This window comes from Temnothorax curvispinosus, unplaced genomic scaffold, assembly GCF_003070985.1.
Source record: "Temnothorax curvispinosus isolate PA1 unplaced genomic scaffold, ASM307098v1 QBEX01013138.1, whole genome shotgun sequence".
NCBI classification, from domain to species: domain Eukaryota; kingdom Metazoa; phylum Arthropoda; class Insecta; order Hymenoptera; family Formicidae; genus Temnothorax; species Temnothorax curvispinosus.
The window spans coordinates 135,646-154,895 of record NW_020222918.1 but is presented as its reverse complement, the minus strand read 5'-3'; the positions used below and the strand labels follow the sequence as shown (position 1 = coordinate 154,895).

General features: G+C 43.0%; 3 protein-coding genes across 7 annotated transcripts in view; 2 read left to right on the top strand and 1 right to left on the bottom strand.

The window, feature by feature from the left end:
- The first annotated feature begins 3,835 nt into the window (after positions 1-3,835).
- On the top strand, positions 3,836-9,714 carry LOC112463358 (bromodomain-containing protein 4-like). Of its 3 annotated transcripts, none has more exons than XR_003041765.1 (4): positions 3,836-3,999; positions 5,268-8,419; positions 9,010-9,237; positions 9,309-9,714. XR_003041765.1 is itself a non-coding variant. In XM_025029730.1 (4 exons), the coding sequence occupies exons 1-3, from the start codon at positions 3,982-3,984 to the stop codon at positions 9,176-9,178; spliced, it is 3,339 nt and encodes a 1,112-aa protein (XP_024885498.1). In that variant the 5' UTR covers positions 3,836-3,981; the 3' UTR covers positions 9,179-9,184; positions 9,309-9,714. The 3 variants fall into 3 exon arrangements, 2 of the variants coding, with proteins under 2 accessions (XP_024885498.1, XP_024885497.1); XM_025029730.1 differs by having other exon boundaries at positions 9,010-9,184; XM_025029729.1 differs by having other exon boundaries at positions 9,010-9,714.
- Positions 9,715-10,488: 774 nt separating this feature from the next.
- LOC112463265 (smad nuclear-interacting protein 1) lies at positions 10,489-12,430 on the top strand. The gene is made up of 2 exons (XM_025029552.1): positions 10,489-11,667; positions 11,996-12,430. Exon 1 carries the CDS (start codon positions 10,771-10,773, stop codon positions 11,665-11,667), a length of 897 nt encoding a protein of 298 aa, XP_024885320.1. The 5' UTR covers positions 10,489-10,770; the 3' UTR covers positions 11,996-12,430.
- A 104-nt stretch (positions 12,431-12,534) lies between these two features.
- LOC112463264 (proto-oncogene tyrosine-protein kinase ROS) overlaps positions 12,535-19,250 on the bottom strand; it is a 36,098-nt gene continuing 29,382 nt past the window's right edge. For 2 of the 3 annotated variants that reach the window (XM_025029549.1, XM_025029551.1), the window contains 5 exons: positions 16,866-17,288; positions 16,486-16,709; positions 15,828-16,298; positions 15,190-15,553; positions 12,535-14,269 (listed from right to left, as the gene is read on the bottom strand). In XM_025029549.1, the coding sequence (XP_024885317.1) occupies positions 13,389-14,269; positions 15,190-15,553; positions 15,828-16,298; positions 16,486-16,709; positions 16,866-17,288 (2,363 nt within the window). In that variant the 3' untranslated portion in view covers positions 12,535-13,388. The remainder of the gene's footprint in view (positions 14,270-15,189; positions 15,554-15,827; positions 16,299-16,485; positions 16,710-16,865; positions 17,289-19,250) is intronic. The other variant, XM_025029550.1, reaches the window with a different exon arrangement.

Genomic DNA, 19,250 nt, shown 5'->3' with positions numbered 1-19,250 from the left:
TATCGTTCCGTAAATCTCTCTGGAAATAAAAGTCACCGCGTAACTTTTATGAGCGCATCACATCGCGTGTCAGTTTCGCTCGGCCTCCGTTCTTTAATTAGTTGTAAGACTCGGATTAACGCCTATGGCGCGCAACACCCTTGTAGCTTATGAAATATTTTTCTCACGTTGAAAAACGAGTGAGAATTTTCCACCTTATGAATTTAGGTCACTGCAGGCGAGCAGTTCGATCCATATATTTGATAATCGGCTTACCGCGCAAATGATATACGTGATATCAGAATTAAAAGGCGAGAGAAAAGATAAAAGAAAATCAGAAAGAAAATAATTGAATCACAACATAAAATTGTCAAGAAGATTAATTTATAATCTCGCCATTGTTTGTAAAACTAACTTTATCTTTTTCTCTTCCTCTAAAATCCGCTCTGAAATTTTTGAAAAAAATATATAAAGTAATTTTAATATTCTACATCAACAATATTCTAATTATAAAAAACTGAACGAACGCGGGAATATAAAGATGTAATTGAGAAATATTCTAAAGCTATTTATTTATTAATATAATCTAATTTTGCTTTCTCCATTATTTTTAAAACTGATTTTATCTTTTTCTTTTCCTCCAAAATCCGCTCTGAAATTTTTAGAGAAAAAAAATAACGTTAACATAAACTGACTTTAATATTTTGAATCAACAATATTCTAATTATAAGAAAGATAAACGAACGCGGGAATATATAAATATAATTAAGATATATATCCTGAAGCTACTTATTTATTAACTTCTAACCGTGACTTGAATTCTATAAATTTTCATAATTTGATTGTTATCCCTGTCTATAAAACGCGCGAGGTTCCTGAATAAAAAGCGAGCGTGAGAAAGGTCTCGATCATCAACCGAGGATGGATATAACGACGCTCGGCAAGGTCCTATAAAAATGTCGCATTGAATGCAGAGTCGCACCTAGACGATGAGAACCCGTTTGCAGGCTTTGTTTATTAATTATAAGAGCGAGCGCTATTCCCGCGGCGTCCCACTTTACAGCACTTTCACTCTTCAACAGTTACGTTATTGCTCATGAGCCGACTGCTCTCGAAGAGCCACGTATATCGTTAGCGCTCATATAAGAGGATCGTATGGCAAAACCCGCAAAACCTTCGTACTTTCGTGAGAACTGGGAGAATCAAATTCGCAATCGTTTGCCATCGCTGTTACGGGGATCGGTCTCGCAATCGCGGTGATCTCGCGACACACGTCGGCTCTGCGGTTGCGAGGGAGTTTCCACGCTCCTCGTGCATGAATAGGCTCGATAGCAGATGTAATAACCGTGTAACATAACGCGTGTGTAACACGTAAGATGTATATTATACGATGATAAAGCGTCCCTCAATTTCTGCAATAGTTGATCTCGAATTAAAAATTGATTTAATTAAAGATAATCGCGATGGTCGTATTGTAGACCGATTAGAAAGTGTCGTTTTTACACGAAACATACCAAGCAGACGTTTAGTACTTGTTGTACAACATTTCCTGCGATTATCAGCGACAGGATGTGGACTGTTGGTAACGCGAGCTAAATGTTAGAATGAAACATAGTCGTGTTATTTTAATTACATTTACTTTGAATAGGAAATGAGAAACTCGAAAACGGCGAGGTCTTGCTTTTCAATCTTGCTTCACTCCGAATATCTTCCCCTTCGGCGGAGATTTAAATTTTACGATTGAACCTTGAAATTATTTCATATCGGTAATTAAGTAATTAACTTCATAATGAAAGGAAAGTTACGCGACAATGTACATTTGTCACGGTGCCGAAAGAGAGAGAGAGAGCTTCCTCGGAAAACACCGCGAGTCGACCGAGTAAACAGATTAGAAATAGTTAAGATACTGTGTCATCTGCGCAGTGCCGCGGAAAAGTGATGAATCGTTCTCGCGTGCGAAATTATACACGCTTAGGACATCCAAGAACGATATCGTTTCTCGGCGAAACGGCGATAAGTCAGCGTGAAATATCGCCCTGACTCGCGGATCACTGACCCTCCCGGACGGACAGATGGATCCTGTATTCATCATCTTCGAGCTCACCGGCTGCTATTCGGATCCTCTTACGCCAACGTATAAGTGAAAGTTTCGCAAGTAGGACGCGCGACGTCCAATCTCGATCGCCCGGAGACTCGAATTGTCGATGCCGGACGTTGGCTAGTGCCGAAATTAATGAGTACCGATATTGAGAAATACTAAAAAAATATATATATGTATATATATATCTAATTCCCATCACGGATTCTCTCACGACTTTCGAAATTACATGACTCGCCCGTCGTCAGTTTCTGGCGTAACGGCAAATCTTAATTTCTTTTTCTCCGAACGATTTGACTTCTCTTTAAGAGGCTTAGAAATTAGATTCGATAGAAAATCATCGCTTTTGATGATCTGGTCGATCTGGAACGAGGCAGATTGCGCAAATGCGAAGACGGTCTGCAAAACATCGCCGGGCACTTTTGCAACTGGGGAGAGGTCTAGCGGGTCATCTCGTTCAATTGCTCTACTGAATCTGCACCTTTCGTAACGACGAACATGACTTATATACAATCTCCTGTGTGATTTCTTGCGAGTGAATTATCTCACACCTGTGGCAACTTCGACATCGTGCTCGGAAAAATGTTCCATGCAATTTATCAAATCAGAATCATCCGTCATACGTTGATGTAAGAGGATCTGAATAACTTCTTGCGCTATGCGAAATTTCTTCTATAAAAGAGATTAGAAAGAGATAAGTTTCTGTGCGAAATGTTTAAAATATTTATAAAGAAACGTCTTATATATGCATTTTTAAAAGTATAATCGTTCATATATGAAAGTTTTTAAAATACATTTTGAAAGTCCACGCAAAAAAAGAAGATTGATCGCGTTATTAATCTTTGTCAATCCACTATCGCGCACTCTATATGTAGAATATATTTTATAACATTAGGAAAAAAAAGGCCTTTGCACTTCTGCGAAATCAACATTGCATCGTTTTCGGAGAATTCGTTTGCAGCAACTTGCACTCTCACGAATGTACACTGCTGTGCACATTCATGAAAGTCGGCGCGACTATTATACCAAGAGAAATAAGGTTTGCATTAAAGTCGGAGCCTAGAAATGCTAATGATATTATAATTGCAGCCGCCTCAATTGTATCTGTCCATCAAGATGATCATTCGTGGGCAAGAGTGTTCAGTTCAAATAATCATCGTGCGATTTGCAGCGACATCCGAATCGACCGACATATCCTGTCTCGTGGACAAGGATTACCGAACAGATCGGAAACGATCACTTGTCTCGAGGAAGTCGTAGCTTAGCGAAGCTTAGCACCGTGGCGAAAGTAATCCGCCTCCACTCCCCTTCAGGTAACATTAAGATCCATCACGCTCTTTCACCGAATAGCTTCTCGTTGAGAAGAGGAGGAAAGGGGAGTTTCGGTTTCGATGGACCTTGGAGGTCGCGGAAAAGTGAGGACGCGCTTAGTATAATCATCCCCTCTACAGGTGATCGCATGGTCGGGCGGATTTGAAGAAAGTTATCGTGTGTGCGAAGAAGATATACATTCCACGGTGCTCATCTTCTCTTTCTTTTCTTTCCCCCCCTACCATCTCCATCTACGTATGCGTCCACGTGTACGACGGACACCGAACACCAACGAATGTCGAGGGGCCCCTCGGAGAAAGGTGCTGCTCCACCGTCTTCGATATTAGAGAGGAGCTTCTTGAAGAGCGGTGGCCGTCGGTGGTGGTGGCATCGAGTAGGGAGAAACGGGCCCCTGGGCCCCGATCTGTCCTCAGTTCACATGCGAGGTTCCGCTCGGTATCGTTCAGCCAAGAAACGTCCGATCGTCTCGAGCGGTGTCATGTCGCGAGTCAGCCGCCTCTAACGCGAGAAATCGGCCGGCGAGAAGTGTGTGAATCTCTCCACGAGGAAGAGCCCGAAGAACGATCGCAGCGATGCGGTTCGCCAAGCTGGTAATTATAACGGGGCGCGTCCGCGAGGAGGGCGGATGGACCGCTTAGACGGAGGCGCTTGTACTTTCATTGTAATAAGCATGTCGCTCGCGGTGCTATCATTTGTAATCAGCGAGCGTATCGACTCTCACGCACCGGGGAAAGTCCTTTAATAAATCGTGGCAGACGCGACCGGCAACGATACGGCCGTTAATCGTCCCGCGGAGATCGATGCCCGTTTAATCGCGGCGTCCCATCGTCTGGGAGCTCGCTTTTCTCTCGGGCAGCCTTTACGACGCTCGAGGCGGGTTTGCCTCACGTAAAAGAGGCACTCGGGGCCTCATTCGAATATGCTAACCCAGCACCGAGAGAGGCACCGAATTTTCGAGGTGAAACGCGACGCCGTGCCGGTCTTAAACTTTGATTCTCTTTCTCTTTCTCCTTCACCCACTTCTTCGTGGACTTTAAAGGATCAATCGAGTACACTAGGGCATGTTTTATTATAGTGCATTTTTAGAATTATAGAAAAGAATAGCGATAAAATTTCAATAAAGATAAGTAATGATTTGTTATATAATACAGTAATTTTGAAGTATGCTTTTAATACAGGAATATCGAATTATTAGATTAAAAAATTATTATCTACATTAGAATGAAAAATTCATTTTAACGATGGTTAAAATATGAGAAAGAACACCATTTTTAATTTTGTTTGATAAAAATTATATTATTTATTTAAAGTTATTACGTATTATTGTAATCACAAGACAAAAGACTGTAGAACACGCGGAAGCTCGCCATCGCCCGGTAGTGGAAGTTTTGGAACCGAGAGATTTCAGAGAAACGAGAAACATCCGATGCGTTGCAAGTCGATCTCACCATATCGAGAGCACGGTCACAACTGGGAATCGCTTATCAGGCTAACTGTTCCTTGATTCTTGCTAGCATACCAATCGATTCGAAGCCCGTTAAGGCTTTCGATGAGTTTTCTGGTTATTAAACGGGTTACTCGGTTATCAGAGCGCGTTAAGTCCCCCTTCTTATATTTACATTATCACCTTATATGCTAATCAGCTTGAAACGTTGGCACCATCAATCAATTAGAAAACGATACGTACGCTATTTCCCAGAAAGTTGAATTATTGCCAGAAAGATTAAGACTTTACCAGAGTTTGAAAAAAAATTACAAATTTTAAAATAACAAACATTGGTTTTATTAGACTAACAATATTTCATCATCGCGATATAAAAAGATGTTGTCAACGTGCCGATCCCTTCTTCTTTTTCAGAGACTCCTCGCGGCGACGCTCCTCGTCGTCGCGACCGTCGCCAAAGAGGAGAGCCCGTCATCGAAGAACCGTGACAAACGTCAGCAGCTCGCCTTCCTGCGGAAGGGTGGTCGCCTGCCGCCGTATGCGGTACAGATGGAACCGATAGTGCAATACTCTCAGAGAGATCCTTTGTACAATCCCTTGGCGAGCCCGAAGAACGACGATTTGTATGAAGAGAACCCGTCGAGCTACTATCCAACGGAACCCGAACCGATCATTGAGATCATTATCAAAGAATCCAATGAATCTCTTCCGACTCCGGTGCCGCCAGCGCTTCCTTCTCAACCGCGACCCACCAAGGAACCTATCCAGGTCTTCTACGTAAAATATGAGAAGAAAAAGGGCTACGGGGACAAGACTCGCGTCGTTTACGATCCGCCGATTCCCGCGCTGACGCCGGTGGAGGAGCACGAGGAAATTAAGCCGGAAAACTCGGCACCGTACGGGGAGGAGCCGACGTACACGGTGACGCCGGCACCGCCTTCAGAACCGTCGACGACCTTACGCGCCATTATTCGACCCGACAGCGAGGTATACCATTCCGGCAGCAGTGGCATCCGCGTGACCTTCGGCACCGAGCAAGTGCCGCCCAACAGTCACAGCAAGCGCAGCGACCTGGAGACGCCTGGTAGTAGCACCCAACCGCACGTCAGCAAGCCGACGACGTCGCCGGGAGCGCCGAAGAGACAGCACGGCCCTTACCAGCCGTTGCAGCCCCCGCAACCCCCACGAGTGCCACCCGCGTTCCCACAGCACCGCATTATCAACTCGTTCCCACCGCAATCGCAGGCAACGACGTTCTTGCAACAGCAGCAACAGCAGCAACCGCCGCCGCCGCCACCGCCCCTGCCACCGCCGCATCATCAGTCGTTTCCACCACAGCAATCCTTGAGGAACCCGCCATCGCCACCGCCACCGCCATCGAGACCATTGCAGCGGCACCCTATAACAATTCAAGGTCTCCCGGAAGTGCAGCAACGTACGACGTTCAACAGTTTCGGTCCGCCGCCGCATCACGTTAATATTAATCACCCGCAGCAACCGGGATTCCCGCCCGCGTTATCGGTATCGCATCAGAGCGTTCACGTGCAGAATCGACCATTGTCGTTGCAGCAGAATAACTTCGCGGAACCACCTCAATCATTACCGGTCAAACCTAGCGGCTTCAATTCGGAGCCACCGCAGCAACCGTTATCCAGACCGAATAATTTCAATGCGGAACTTCCGCCGCAATCGCTACCTCCGTTTAAGCAGCAGGAACTGGAAAAGCAACGTTATCACGAGCAACGACGACAGCAAGACTTGTTGAAGCAACGGGAACATCAACGACAACACGAGCAGCAGCGATATCAGGAACATCAGCGATTCCTGGAGCAACAGAGACAGGTCGAGCAACAGAGATTGTTGGAGCAGCAGAGACAGCAGGAACATCAGAGGCAACAAGAACACCAGAGACTTCAAGAGCAACAGCGACTGCAGGAGCAACAACGTTTGCAAGAACAACATCGGTTGCAGGATCAGCAGCGATTGCAGGATTTGCAGCGCTTGCAGGAACAACGCAGGCGGAAGCAAGAGCAGGAGCTGAAACTGTTTCAGGAACAGCAACGGTATCGCACGCAGCTTAAGTATAACCAGGCGCAGCTTCAGCAGCCGCAATTGCAACCGCAATTACAGCAACAATTGCAGCCACAATTACCGCCGCAATTATCGCCTCAACGACCGGCAGGTGAAATTTTCAAGGCCGTGCCGAAGCTGGAACAGCATTACGCGATCCGAGAAAATCCTCTTCATCCCGGCCCGTTCCCGCCAAATCCTGCTGTAGTGCAACCAACGGCATTTCCCGAATTCTCCCAGAACCAGTTTGTATCCGCGCAACCGTTCAACGCTCTTCGCGATTCCCAGCAGCTCGCTGGGAATCCAACAAATCATTTTATCTCCGGTGACAGTCTACCGCAACAATTAAACACTCAACAATTAAACCAGCAATTAAACACGAAGCATCAGTCTCACCAGAGTAGTCAGCAGAGTTTCTTCTCACAGAATCCTCCGACATCGCAACAACGACCGCAAACCACTTTCTCTCAGCAGCAATCGATATGGGGCCGGCCGTTATTCCAAAGCAATCCCGCGCAGAAGATCTACGCGACGCCGGTTAGCCCCTCCGAAGAGTTTAACTCACCGTCGACCGCTAGAACACTCTTACCGACGACCACGGCCTCGACTACTACGACCAGGACTACAACGACTACCGAGGCGCCAACCACGACGACGCTCTCGCCAAATAAGGCGGCCAAGATCAAGGAGAACATTGCGAATCTACCGGACGAGGTGCCGGACGACATCAGGGAGCAGCTGCTGAGTTCCGGTATTTTGGGCAACGCCGATATCCAGATCCTCGACTACGACAAGATCGGTGACATACCGATCGAGAAACTGCCGCCGGAAGCCCTGGCGAATTTCTACGGCGCCGGAGGCGGAGCGGCGATTGCCGCCGGCAGCGAGCCCGTACCAGCGATCGCCAAAAGGCCGTCGACGAAGACGACGCAGAAGAAGGCGACGAACCTGATCCCCGTCGTTGATACCAACGTCGGCGACAGCTCGACCAAGTTCGAACAGGCTACCTTACGGCCTGGCGGCGTGGAGATGAAAGTAGTACGCTTCGATCCGAATACGGAGCAAGGCCGAGCCGTGGCGGAGCAGCATATACGGGACGACGCGACCCGGCTCGAGCCGGTGACCGTGGGAGCGCGCGGGGACGATGCCGCCGCGCAGTACAATCGTTATCTGCCGCTTAAAGTGAGCGGCACGTCCTTCCCGATACCGGACGTGCCGGAGCTCAACGGCCGTAGGATCTCGAGCGTCGTGGTGCTGGCACCCGTCGACTACGACTTTCCCGGCGAGGAGAGGGAAATCGCGGCGGCGGCGGCGTCGTCGGAGTCGCAGCGACGCGGCAGGAAGGCCGGCGGCGACGCGCAGCCGGTCAGGTTTCTCGCCGGCGACACCCTCAAGCAGCTCGTGAAGAAGCCCACCGCGGAGAACTACAAGAAGTGGCTCGAACAGGAGAGCCGCACCGAGCCGCAGAGGCAGTCCGTCGTCCTCCTCGTGACCATGTAAGTGTTCGATTATGCGCGATGCGTGCACGCGTGATAAGATGTCGTGATTCATTTTCTCTTAACGCTCCAGGCACCTTTAGACATTTAGCTTCTCTGGTGCCGCTTTCTAAAAAATCAACACGTTACATCACCGCGTGTCTACATCCAAGATGTAGTCGATAATATAGCGTAAATTTGTTAGATTTAGGTACCATTTTCACACTACAAATAATTATAAAATATTATTGATTAAATAAAATTATCTATATTCTTTTATTCTTTTAGCGTATGATTGAAATCTGATAACTATTTAAATCTATCTTTTGCAATTTTAACTTTTAACATATTCCAAATTTATAGTCTCACAGCAATGATTATCGTTTATAATTTTATTTTTTCATTTTCACGTTATATATATATATATCGATCGACTAAAATTGAATAGAATGATATATCATCATAATAATGACTTGCTCCATTAACTTTTTAACATTCTAATGTCACCGTATTACAATCGACGGTTCATCCGTGTCGCGCGCGAATCCACTTGAAAGTCGAGGAATTCGCGAGGCTACGCGCTTTCACTCGGATTTATTGCGATGTTTTAGGCCGAGAGACGGTGATGGTCAGGGTGACAAGGAAATCTTCATGTACGACGTGACCTCTGGATCCGTTAGCAAGCTGGCCGGCGATCTCTCGACGGCCTTCGTGGACGCCGCCGAGAGCAACTCCGACGGCACCGACTCCATCGACGACTCTACCTTCTCGACGTATTAACTTATTGTTAGTCTCGTAAAAAGGCTTTCTCCAAAATCTTCAAAGATGTTTAATCTACGGTCAATATTTCTTTTTCGAGGGTCTCTACAACACGCAGTAATATATATTCAAGATTTTACCTTTATTGCAGATTAAAAAAAAACAAAAATTCTTTGCATTGCGGTATAACATACTTCTCCAGTGGCTTTGACTAAATCGAGTTTAACTTTTTCGTTTCACGACGGAGGGAAAGAGGATTGGATGCTTGGATTTGTATGCTGGCTATGCGATAATGAATGTCAATGTTAAACGCTGATGATTAAACGCTCTGATGGAAAAACAGTATGAAAACGACGGATTTTCACGAGATCGCGTGACGCACGATCCTTTATGCGATTTGGGGCGAAAATGGGGGAAAGAAGATAAAAATTTTGGAATAAGGGCGGATGATCGCAGCGTGACAAATTACTTCGAGTATCCTTGTAGATATCTTAACTATGTATTATTATGTACATACATATATAAGAATAATTTTGTACTTTTTTATACGAAATAAATCGCAGTCTTTTTATGTTTGCACGATGCATTTTATGTATGCGGAAGCTTCCGCGTGGAAGCTAAAAATTAAAAATACATCATATATTATAATATTTATTGTTATATAATAAGTTATTATAATATCAAAATTATATTAAAACCTTCGCGGGAATCTTACACTTTTAAATAATGATTTAAAAATTTTTTTAAAGCAACTTTTAAATAATAAAGGGAAAAATTCGCAAAACATTTAGTAATGTGAAAGAAAAACACATCGTAAAATATTTAACAAAATAATGAAAGAAAGAATAGTATTGGTCAATACTGCTAACTTTAACCGTCGGTTAGCTAACCGTGGTTGGTGAAATTGGCCCTTACATTACAAGAAAATTCGGCAATAACTCGTGTCGCGATCAGTCGCGATGCTCGTGATTGCTGATTGCTGGTGATTGCCCGTTGTTGCCCGTTGTGTACATACCTACATACACGTGACTCGGCACTTGGCTCACGTGACTACGTGACTTGCCGCGTTCAGCAGACACAACTGTTGAGTTCGTCTTATCAACACTCTGCGTTGATTGGTTGGTTCTAAAAGTAAGAGCCAATCACGTTCGACTGCTACTGAGCGACTTGGTCTGCTGAACGCGCCCAGTGAGTTCAACTGACGCCATATTGAATTTTGGCTACGTAGTTCCATTTTCACGAAGGAGCCAAATTAGATGGCGCTCGAATACGCGAAAAATTTTTCCCATATGAGTGTATGGACCCTGCTGCCGAGAGTGCCGAGTGCCGATGAATGGAGTGGTCGACGCTTATGGCGGCTCGCAAGTCTCTATATATGTATATATTGTACCTCGTAGTACGTAAAATCACAAAACTGATCGTTTTGTAGTAACAAGGGAACGTTTACGCGCCGTCGTATAGTTATTATACGTATATGTGCAACGCCACGACCTGTCACGATTTCGCAGCGATTAATCTGACCGAGTGAGTTAGGTTAGGTTGTTGATCGACGATTATTCCTTGGTTTTGGGAATTCGAATTTGACTCGCGACATATAATATAACCTGGAAAGTATGTCAAATTGGCGATCGAGTCACCCCGCGGAGCGACGGGACACGCATAAGAATAACCGGGAAAACAGGCGCGACAGGAACGACGAGACGCACAGAGACAGATCGCAGAGAAGCAGGGACAGGGATCACAGAGGCGGCAGACGCGATCACTCCAGGAGGGACGACGAGAAGCAGAATGAGAAGAGGAAGCACGAGAGATCGCCGTCGAGACGGGAGAACAGCCATCCCAGGCACAGGGAGCGTAACGAGAGGAGCAGAAGTAGAGACAGGCGAGAGGATTCTGGCCGAAGACGCAACGATCAGCACAGGCAGAAGCGAAGCCCGGAGGATGGGAGAATGAAGAGGGAATCCTCCGCGGACTGGGGAAAGTCGGCTGTGAAGGAGGAGAAGGAGAAGCCCAACTTCGAACTGTCGGGAAAACTGACGGAGGACATGAACACCGTCAACGGCGTGGTCATCAAGTACTCCGAGCCGCAGGACGCGAAGAAACCCAAACGTCGATGGAGATTGTATCCCTTCAAGGGCGAGAAGGCGTTGCCTACGTTATACATACATCGACAGTCGGCTTATCTCATGGGCAGGGATCGCAAAGTGGCCGATATACCCCTGGATCATCCCTCGTGCTCCAAGCAACACGCCGCTCTGCAATATCGTTTAGTCTCTTACCAAAAAGAAGGTGGTGCCGAGGGTAGAAGAATACGACCGTATATTATTGACTTAGAGTCCGCAAACGGCACCTTTGTAAATAATGTGAAATTAGAACCGAGGAGGTATCACGAATTATTAGAAAAAGACGTGGTACGGTTTGGTTTTAGTACCAGGGAATATGTTTTATTGCACGAACATAGTAAGGATGATTTCTTTGACGATGACGTACCTCTTACAAATGAGACCTAGGTAAGTAATTTTACAGTACGTTATATCCGCTATTGTCACTGTGCTTGTAAAATTGAATGAGATGGAGCATTGTGTAAACTGACTATATTAAATATATATAAATTGTATATATATATATATAACAATGAGATATATAATTATATATAACAGTTATTTCAAATATTGTGGAATTATAAAATTCTTAATTTTTTTTTAAATACTAGAATATATAATAAGGCCCAAGTTTCATACTAACAATTTGAATTTTCCTTATTACACGTAACTGAATATGCAACCCTATTTTTTCGTCTCTATAATCTAAAAGATGGCTGTACATTTTTAATTTCAGGAACTTAATTTTAATGTGGAAATATATCCAAAAATACCAGAGATGAATATGTATCAAGACTGATGCAGAAATCAAGCTGTGAGAATCAAGAGAAACACTGTATCTGTGAAGAAGAAGAACCAGTAAAAATGTAGATACAAAGTCTTATAATAATCTTTTAAATTCTTGAAATTGTTTTAAATGCATATTAGTATTATACGTGTAAAATAGCTACTTTTGGAAGTTTATGAGTCACCAAAATATATTTCGCAAATCCGAAATTTGCCGCAAAGAAAGAGGAATAGTACCCCACTTTTCTTTTGTACATTTTTCTGTGACATTTAATTTGGTACCTTAATAGAGTTTGAAGTATGTCATGTATGTAACTCGTAGGTTAAAAATAATTAAACTTCTGATGTATATTGTTTGTAATATATTATTTACAATTATTTAGTATTCACTGATCCACAAATTTATTTTCCTGTAAAGCTACTTGAAAATATAAATTTCAAATATAGTCAGTCCATCGGTGTAAACTTCGCAAAGTTTTATACATTCTAATTTATCTTTTCAATAAAATTACATATACATTTTCGTATTGTTAAAGCTACGCAGAAAACTTAACAATTTCTTATTATTATTAATTTTCATATTTACTAATTATCGTCAAGCATGAAATTTGTACAATGAACAGTGAACAATTTCACAGATTTTATTCAATAAATATGTTATGTAAAATTGTAATTATAAAGTTAAACTATATATATATATATATATATATATATATTTCACATTTATCATTCTTTACCAACGTATTATTTCTACATTAAATAACAGTTCGCGATTATTACTAAAGTCACAAAATTTAGGTACGTTCCGAAACGGTCTGCCATATCTGCGTGACAAATTTTCGAGTATAAAAGTTCATGTATGTACATTTAAAATGGCAGTTTAAAGCTATTCTTAACTCCGCTACACGCATTCCTCTTTATCTTCTTCACATATAAAATACTTGGACATTAATGGTAGTAAGCAGAGCTTAATGTATGAGCGTACGTAGTTTGATATGTTTAAGGCACCGCGTTAGGATTTAAAAAAAAATACAAACAAAAAACAAATTGAGCAAGATCGTAGCGACTGTCTCGAGTAATTTTTTATTAGCTATAAGGCAAATTCGACTGAAATAGTTCCTGGAGAAGAATAGATTTGCTACAGGAACCACTTGAAAAAAATTGCATCAAAATTAGTATGTGTGATGTAGAAATCTATTATCATATTTCATAAATATTGAAATATTTAATTGTCTCAATTTTTTACATCGAGCTCATTCAAGCTCCGAAGTAATTTGTATAAGTCTCGCCTATTTTTATACGAAGCGTTCGTACGAATCTTTAGATTTGTCACGATCGGCGACTCACGATCCATTCACTCTTACAGCATCCGCATTTATATTCGTATACGTGACGATATTGCTGCCGTCTTCAATGGGCGTCTGCCGCAATAGATTCAGCAACGCGCTGTTTATCACGAGCGGTATGTTCGCCTTGCCGTTCTGCAAGTTTGAATGAGTCCTCTGGATCTTCGGCAACGTGCTCTTCATCACCGCGTTCTCGCTCGAAGGCACTTCCCCGTTCACGGCGTTTGAGACAACGACGTTGCTCTTCAGGCACGGTAGGACCGTCTGCGAATTGATCAGAGACGAACTGGGACGCGTGGAAGGCGCGAGGCTGTGCGAGCTACAGCTTTTATCCTCGATACTCGCCTCGGAGTCCCTCCGTTCGCTCAAGCTGGTCTTGTACTTCCGTTGGCCGTTCAAGGACGAGAAAGAATCCCTCTTCAGGGTCGCCTTTGCAACTGAGTTGATCGATTTCGAGCTGTCCAAGGTGTTGCATTTTTCTGACATTACCGAAATCGACGTGCCTTTTCTATCCGGTAAGTTTAAACTTGTGATCGACGATCTCTTGTACAGCTTTCTGTCAGACTGCTTCCGTTCATCCGTCGAATGTTCCTTGCGCTCCTCTGTGGTGTCCGTAGGCAGGCTGCTCTTACGATCGTGACTCATGCAACTGATTCTGCTTATATTCGCTAGATTCTGATCCGAGATGTGGATCGAGCGAGGTATTTCGTAACCGTTCGTAGGGTTCTCCCTTAGAATGATATCTTCATTATCTGCTAATAATTCTAGATACTTCGGAGCCTCGTCGGATTGTGGGCCGAGCGTGGCGTTGTTCGAGTTCTGCAGGAAGGGTTGCATGTCTCGGCTTCCCTCAGAGCTACTGGACTTCCAGGAGTTTCCTATACAGAGGAACGATGACAATTTATAGCAAAGTAACTGAACTTCATTAACTTATTAATTGCGGAACTCTAAGAAAAACGTATTTCTTCGTGATGAGAAAACGTTATTTTAGTACGTACGTCTTCGTACACTATGTGTTATATTATTTTTCTAATATATATGCGCAAACAATTGCGCATGTATCACGTTGCGCACGGGTTAATTGCAATGATTGGAAAAATACGCTCGGTGAAGAGTGGAAGAGTCGTATCTCCTGGTGTGTAGGATGGTAATGTAGAGAGGCAGATGATGTTTGTTAAGACCTACCTGAATTATTATGATTCTGATTCTCGTCAGCAAAGTAAGCCATGTTAGACACGCCTGCAAGCACGAGCCATGCAATGATCAATATGTATTCAAGCAGACAGAGTAATATTCCAGTACATTTTGAGGATGAAGAAGTTTCGCGATAAAACGGATTTTTCGTCGCGTATGATTTGACAGCGTCGAGTAATGTGAATGTAATGAGAAACATGCTTATTTTTCGCGACGCAGGAAACGCGAAATCGAAATCAATCGAAGAGACTAAATCTCCGTTGTATGCAACAACTCGCGAAGGATTTCTTCATTTTCAAACATTCGTAATTTACGAAGTAAAGAAAACTTTTCATTTATTACAGTTTTTCTCATTCTGTGAATTCCGTTTTCTGAAGAAAAACTTCTCACAATTTATACATTGTATGTAAATGACGTATTATGTGCAAATTTTTAATAGTCACGTTATATACGCACATAATACCAGAATGAATGATTCGTGAGTATATCGTTTTATGTAATGCGAAGGAGTAAAAAAATTGCATAATTTCAATCAACATTCTATAGATTCGTAGAGATTCCTTGCTCCATGCAGTGATATGCGCGCAAGTTAATGTTAATTCACCTCTGCGTGCCAGATAGTGCCCAGCGTGCACCGGGCTCAGCACCGCGTCTTCTATGTGACCCCTTAGGACGACGATGCTCTCGAGACAAATTTTGAAGCTCGGTCTGGCGTCCGCTGCGCTCCAGCAGCGCAGCATCAGCTGGTGTAACGTCGGTGGGCAATTGAGGGGTTTCGGCGGTCTGCCGCCCGCACGCACGTAATGCAACACCTCGAGATTAGTTCTGGCAGGATAGGGTTGCTGGCCTAACGACGTAATTTCCCACATTAACACCCCGAACGCCCAAACGTCGCTCTGTGAAGTGAATACCCCGTCCACCAAGGATTCCGGTGCCATCCAGCGAACAGGCAGCAGACCTTCTCCTTCCTGAAATTTTAGCAGTGAGTTAATTCGTTTACTTGAAATGTATCCATCTTTGAAGCGAGCGTGCGTTAAATCGGACAACGTTCACTTAATTTCTCTTGTTCAAAAATGGAAATAATTATTTTTCTTAAGCTTTGCTTACGTGAAGACAAATAATATTATTATAATAAAATAAAATGTAATAAAAATTATTATATATATATATATATATATATATGATAAATAAGTGTAGCTTAGGAAGTTTTCTTCATCTTTTTCCTAAAAGAATGCATTTTACCTTGCGGTAATAGTCATTCTTGTAAATATCTCTGGCTAGTCCGAAGTCGCCGATTTTCACGACGCGGTTCTCGCGATCCCTCGCAGACACCAGACAATTTCGACACGCGAGATCTCTGTGCACGAAATGCAGCTCCTCCAGGTAGCGACAGCCTCGCGCGACGTCCTCGCACATGGCGAGCAGGTCCTGCAGACGCAGAGCGTGCGGGTCCGTGGGTTGCAGGGACCGACTCTCCCTCAAATAGCTCAACAGGTCACCGACCTCCATTAATTCCAACACGAGTAACGGAGGATCCGTATCTAAGCAAACGCCCAGCAACCTCAGCACGTGTTTGTGGCGAAAGTGGCTCATGAGTCTAGCCTCTTGCAGGAATTCCGTCTTCTCTTGCGAAGACGCGTCCTTTCGTAGCATCTTTATGGCGACGGGCGTTATGCCTGGTCCTTCTAAATCCTTAGCATTTCCCTGATATACCTGCAAGACATTTTAGATTAAATTACTATGAATCCTATAAAATAAAAGATATATCTTTAATATTGCAAAAGTATTTTTTTTCTGCTCGACAACGACTGAAAGTGGTTTTATCTTTTTATTTCTTAGTTCTTCAAAATTAATTTTTTTTTCTGTAGATTACAAAATTATTTTTAGAATTAGATCTTACCTTTCCGAATGCGCCACTGCCTAGGAACTTTGTCAGCTTAATTTGCTCTTGTCTGATTTTGGGCAGGGCAGAGTCATCCGGATCATTTTGCAGCGTAGAAGCGTAAAGCGCGTTAGATTGAACGAAGTTCCCGCGAGGGATCTCGCGGAGGGTCGCTAATTCGACATCGGACACAATCGGAGGCAAAACTGTCTTCTTGTCCTCTTTCCGTTGTCGATATACTGCTGGATAACGTTACGATATATTTGTCTAATATCATGTATTATCACTTAATGTATAAATATAAATTGTCTTTTATTATCAAGTTTAACTTTAGAAATGCTATTCTATTGAATATAATTTGCGATCGAAAGCTCGAGCGTCGCACCAAGTATACTTACGCCAGAAAAAATAACAAAAGCACACCAACATTATGGTAGTAACGATCGCGATGAGGCCCAACATCAGCGGTAGATGCTGTTGCGTAGCCAATATTCCTCCGGCGGACTCCGTTAGATCAACGACCGCGCTCGGTCTGCTCCAAGCGCCGAAACCGTAGGCATTTTTGGCCTGCACGCGAAATTGATACTTCTGATCCACATCCCCGGGAATTATCCAGTAATTGTCCGTTCCGTTATAATATAAATTCCAGTGCTCGTTTTCGCTACTCTCGTCGTCTTGGTTGCTGTCATTGACGACCAAGCCTTCCAGTCGATACCAAGTGACTTGCGAGCCGTGAGCTTGCGCGGGTTCCCAATTTAATTGATATACAGAATTCCGGAATTTCGTTACCACAGGCACCCCTGGAGCACTCGGGACGTCACCTTTGTTGTACAAAAGAATACAGTTTAAGTTTTCTCTTTGTTTTACTTCAATATATTTACTTCTATTCAAAACTTTATCGCGTTAATTCTGCCTTTTATTTCTATCAAAGAGAAAACTGTTACACACGGTTTTCTTTCATAAGAGCACTGTAAACAGGTTTTCGAACTTTAGCATGGCCGATTATGCATTTTCACGAAGTCGCACAAACCGATACTGTATCATGTTAGCGTATTATTTTTAAACAACTATTCTAAACGTGGACTTCATTATGATGATAAACATTTTAGGGTCAAAGCACGTAACATGGTGTAGCGATATACGACGGTCGTAGTCGTCGTAGTCCTCGACTTGACAAATCAGGATACGCCAAAGCTTGTGCGTTACTTACGTCCACGATTATGACTGTCATATGTGCTTTGGCTTGAGTATACGTCTTCGAAAAATTGCAGATCTTTTTGAACTCGTCGAGCTTTATCGAGGTTAAATAAAAATTAATTCGGCGTGAATGTTTCCGGATTCGCAATACCTTTTTATTAAAAAAATTAATGCACAAAAAAATTTACGTAAAAAAGCAAGCACTTCTTATTCTTATCGGATAGAAAAAGTATGAGACACCTTTCGAGAGATTCTGATTTACGCATACAAGAGCAATCAAAAGAGAACCATTAAAGGCTTGATATAAAAAACCGTAAGAGCGAATAATAGTATTAGGAGAAGTTATATTCTGCTGTAGATTATTTAATATTTATTTTAATTATAAGTAACACAATAAAGATTGCTCTTTAAATTTATCATATTTATTATAAATTTTCTTATAAATACACGATCTAATTGCACAGTCTTCCACAATATTACCATCGATCTCACGCAATTTCTTCGACGAGGGAGAATTAATTTTGAGAATATGATATATACTTTTTATACCAAAACCTTTGATTCCCGAGTGGCTTACCGGTTGCATTGATGAAATTTGTATTGTCAATGCACCGCGGAATAGCGAGCACCGCGTACTCGAGAAGGAGTACGAAGGCGCATAGCGTGGATAATCGGATGAGGTAAGAAGATGACCTCATAGTGATTGACACTGTTACAGCGCGCGTCAAAAATGAAACTAGGTAGCCATCGCGTGTTGCCGTCTGCTTTTAAACGAAAAAACGGGCGCCAAAAAACGGAAACTTATTATCAAAACTCAATCGTACGCCAAATTCCTGAACTACGTTCTGATATGATGTCTGATATGACTCAAGTCCAAGTCGATATATAATTAAAGTCGGATAAGAAATCCACAATTGTGCCAATTTTAAGGATTAGAGGACCAAAACATACATTACTAGATAAGATTAATCTTTTATCATTAATTCGATTAATGAGATTGACAAAGTGATTGAGTAACGATAATTTGACGAGAAATGATACTGTGAAAATAATCATATAAAAAAGAAGCATGAGAGACATGTATTGCTTGGTGCTATAACATATTCGCAAGTTATTCAACATATTCCTAGAATTCCTAGATCAACATGAAGAAAGAGAGAAGCGACAAGAGATAAGCAACTTATATCTGCCTATCCGGCCGAACGCCGGATCAGTGCACGACGATCTGATAAAAACCGATTTTATCAGAAATTTTCGGTATCAGAAAACTCGGATCTTTAGCCCACCCTGCCAGACGGGAGGGTACCGCAAAACATCGAGTCATCAGTCAGATTTGTTCTGCTACAAATCTCTACATCTCTAGTCAGATTTCAGATTTGATAGCGATGCACGGCTTGTTTTAGAAGAGAATTAACAATACTCAAGCTCGACAATACAGTCCCGCACTTCTGAATATCATTCGCCTCGAATGTTCGTCTCGAAAAAAGAGTGGGTTCTCATTAGAACAGGTCCCAACTGTCTAGGCCACGATCGCCACGAGGCGCCTTGTGGTCTGCGGCGGCCCCGCTTATTATTATTATTATTAT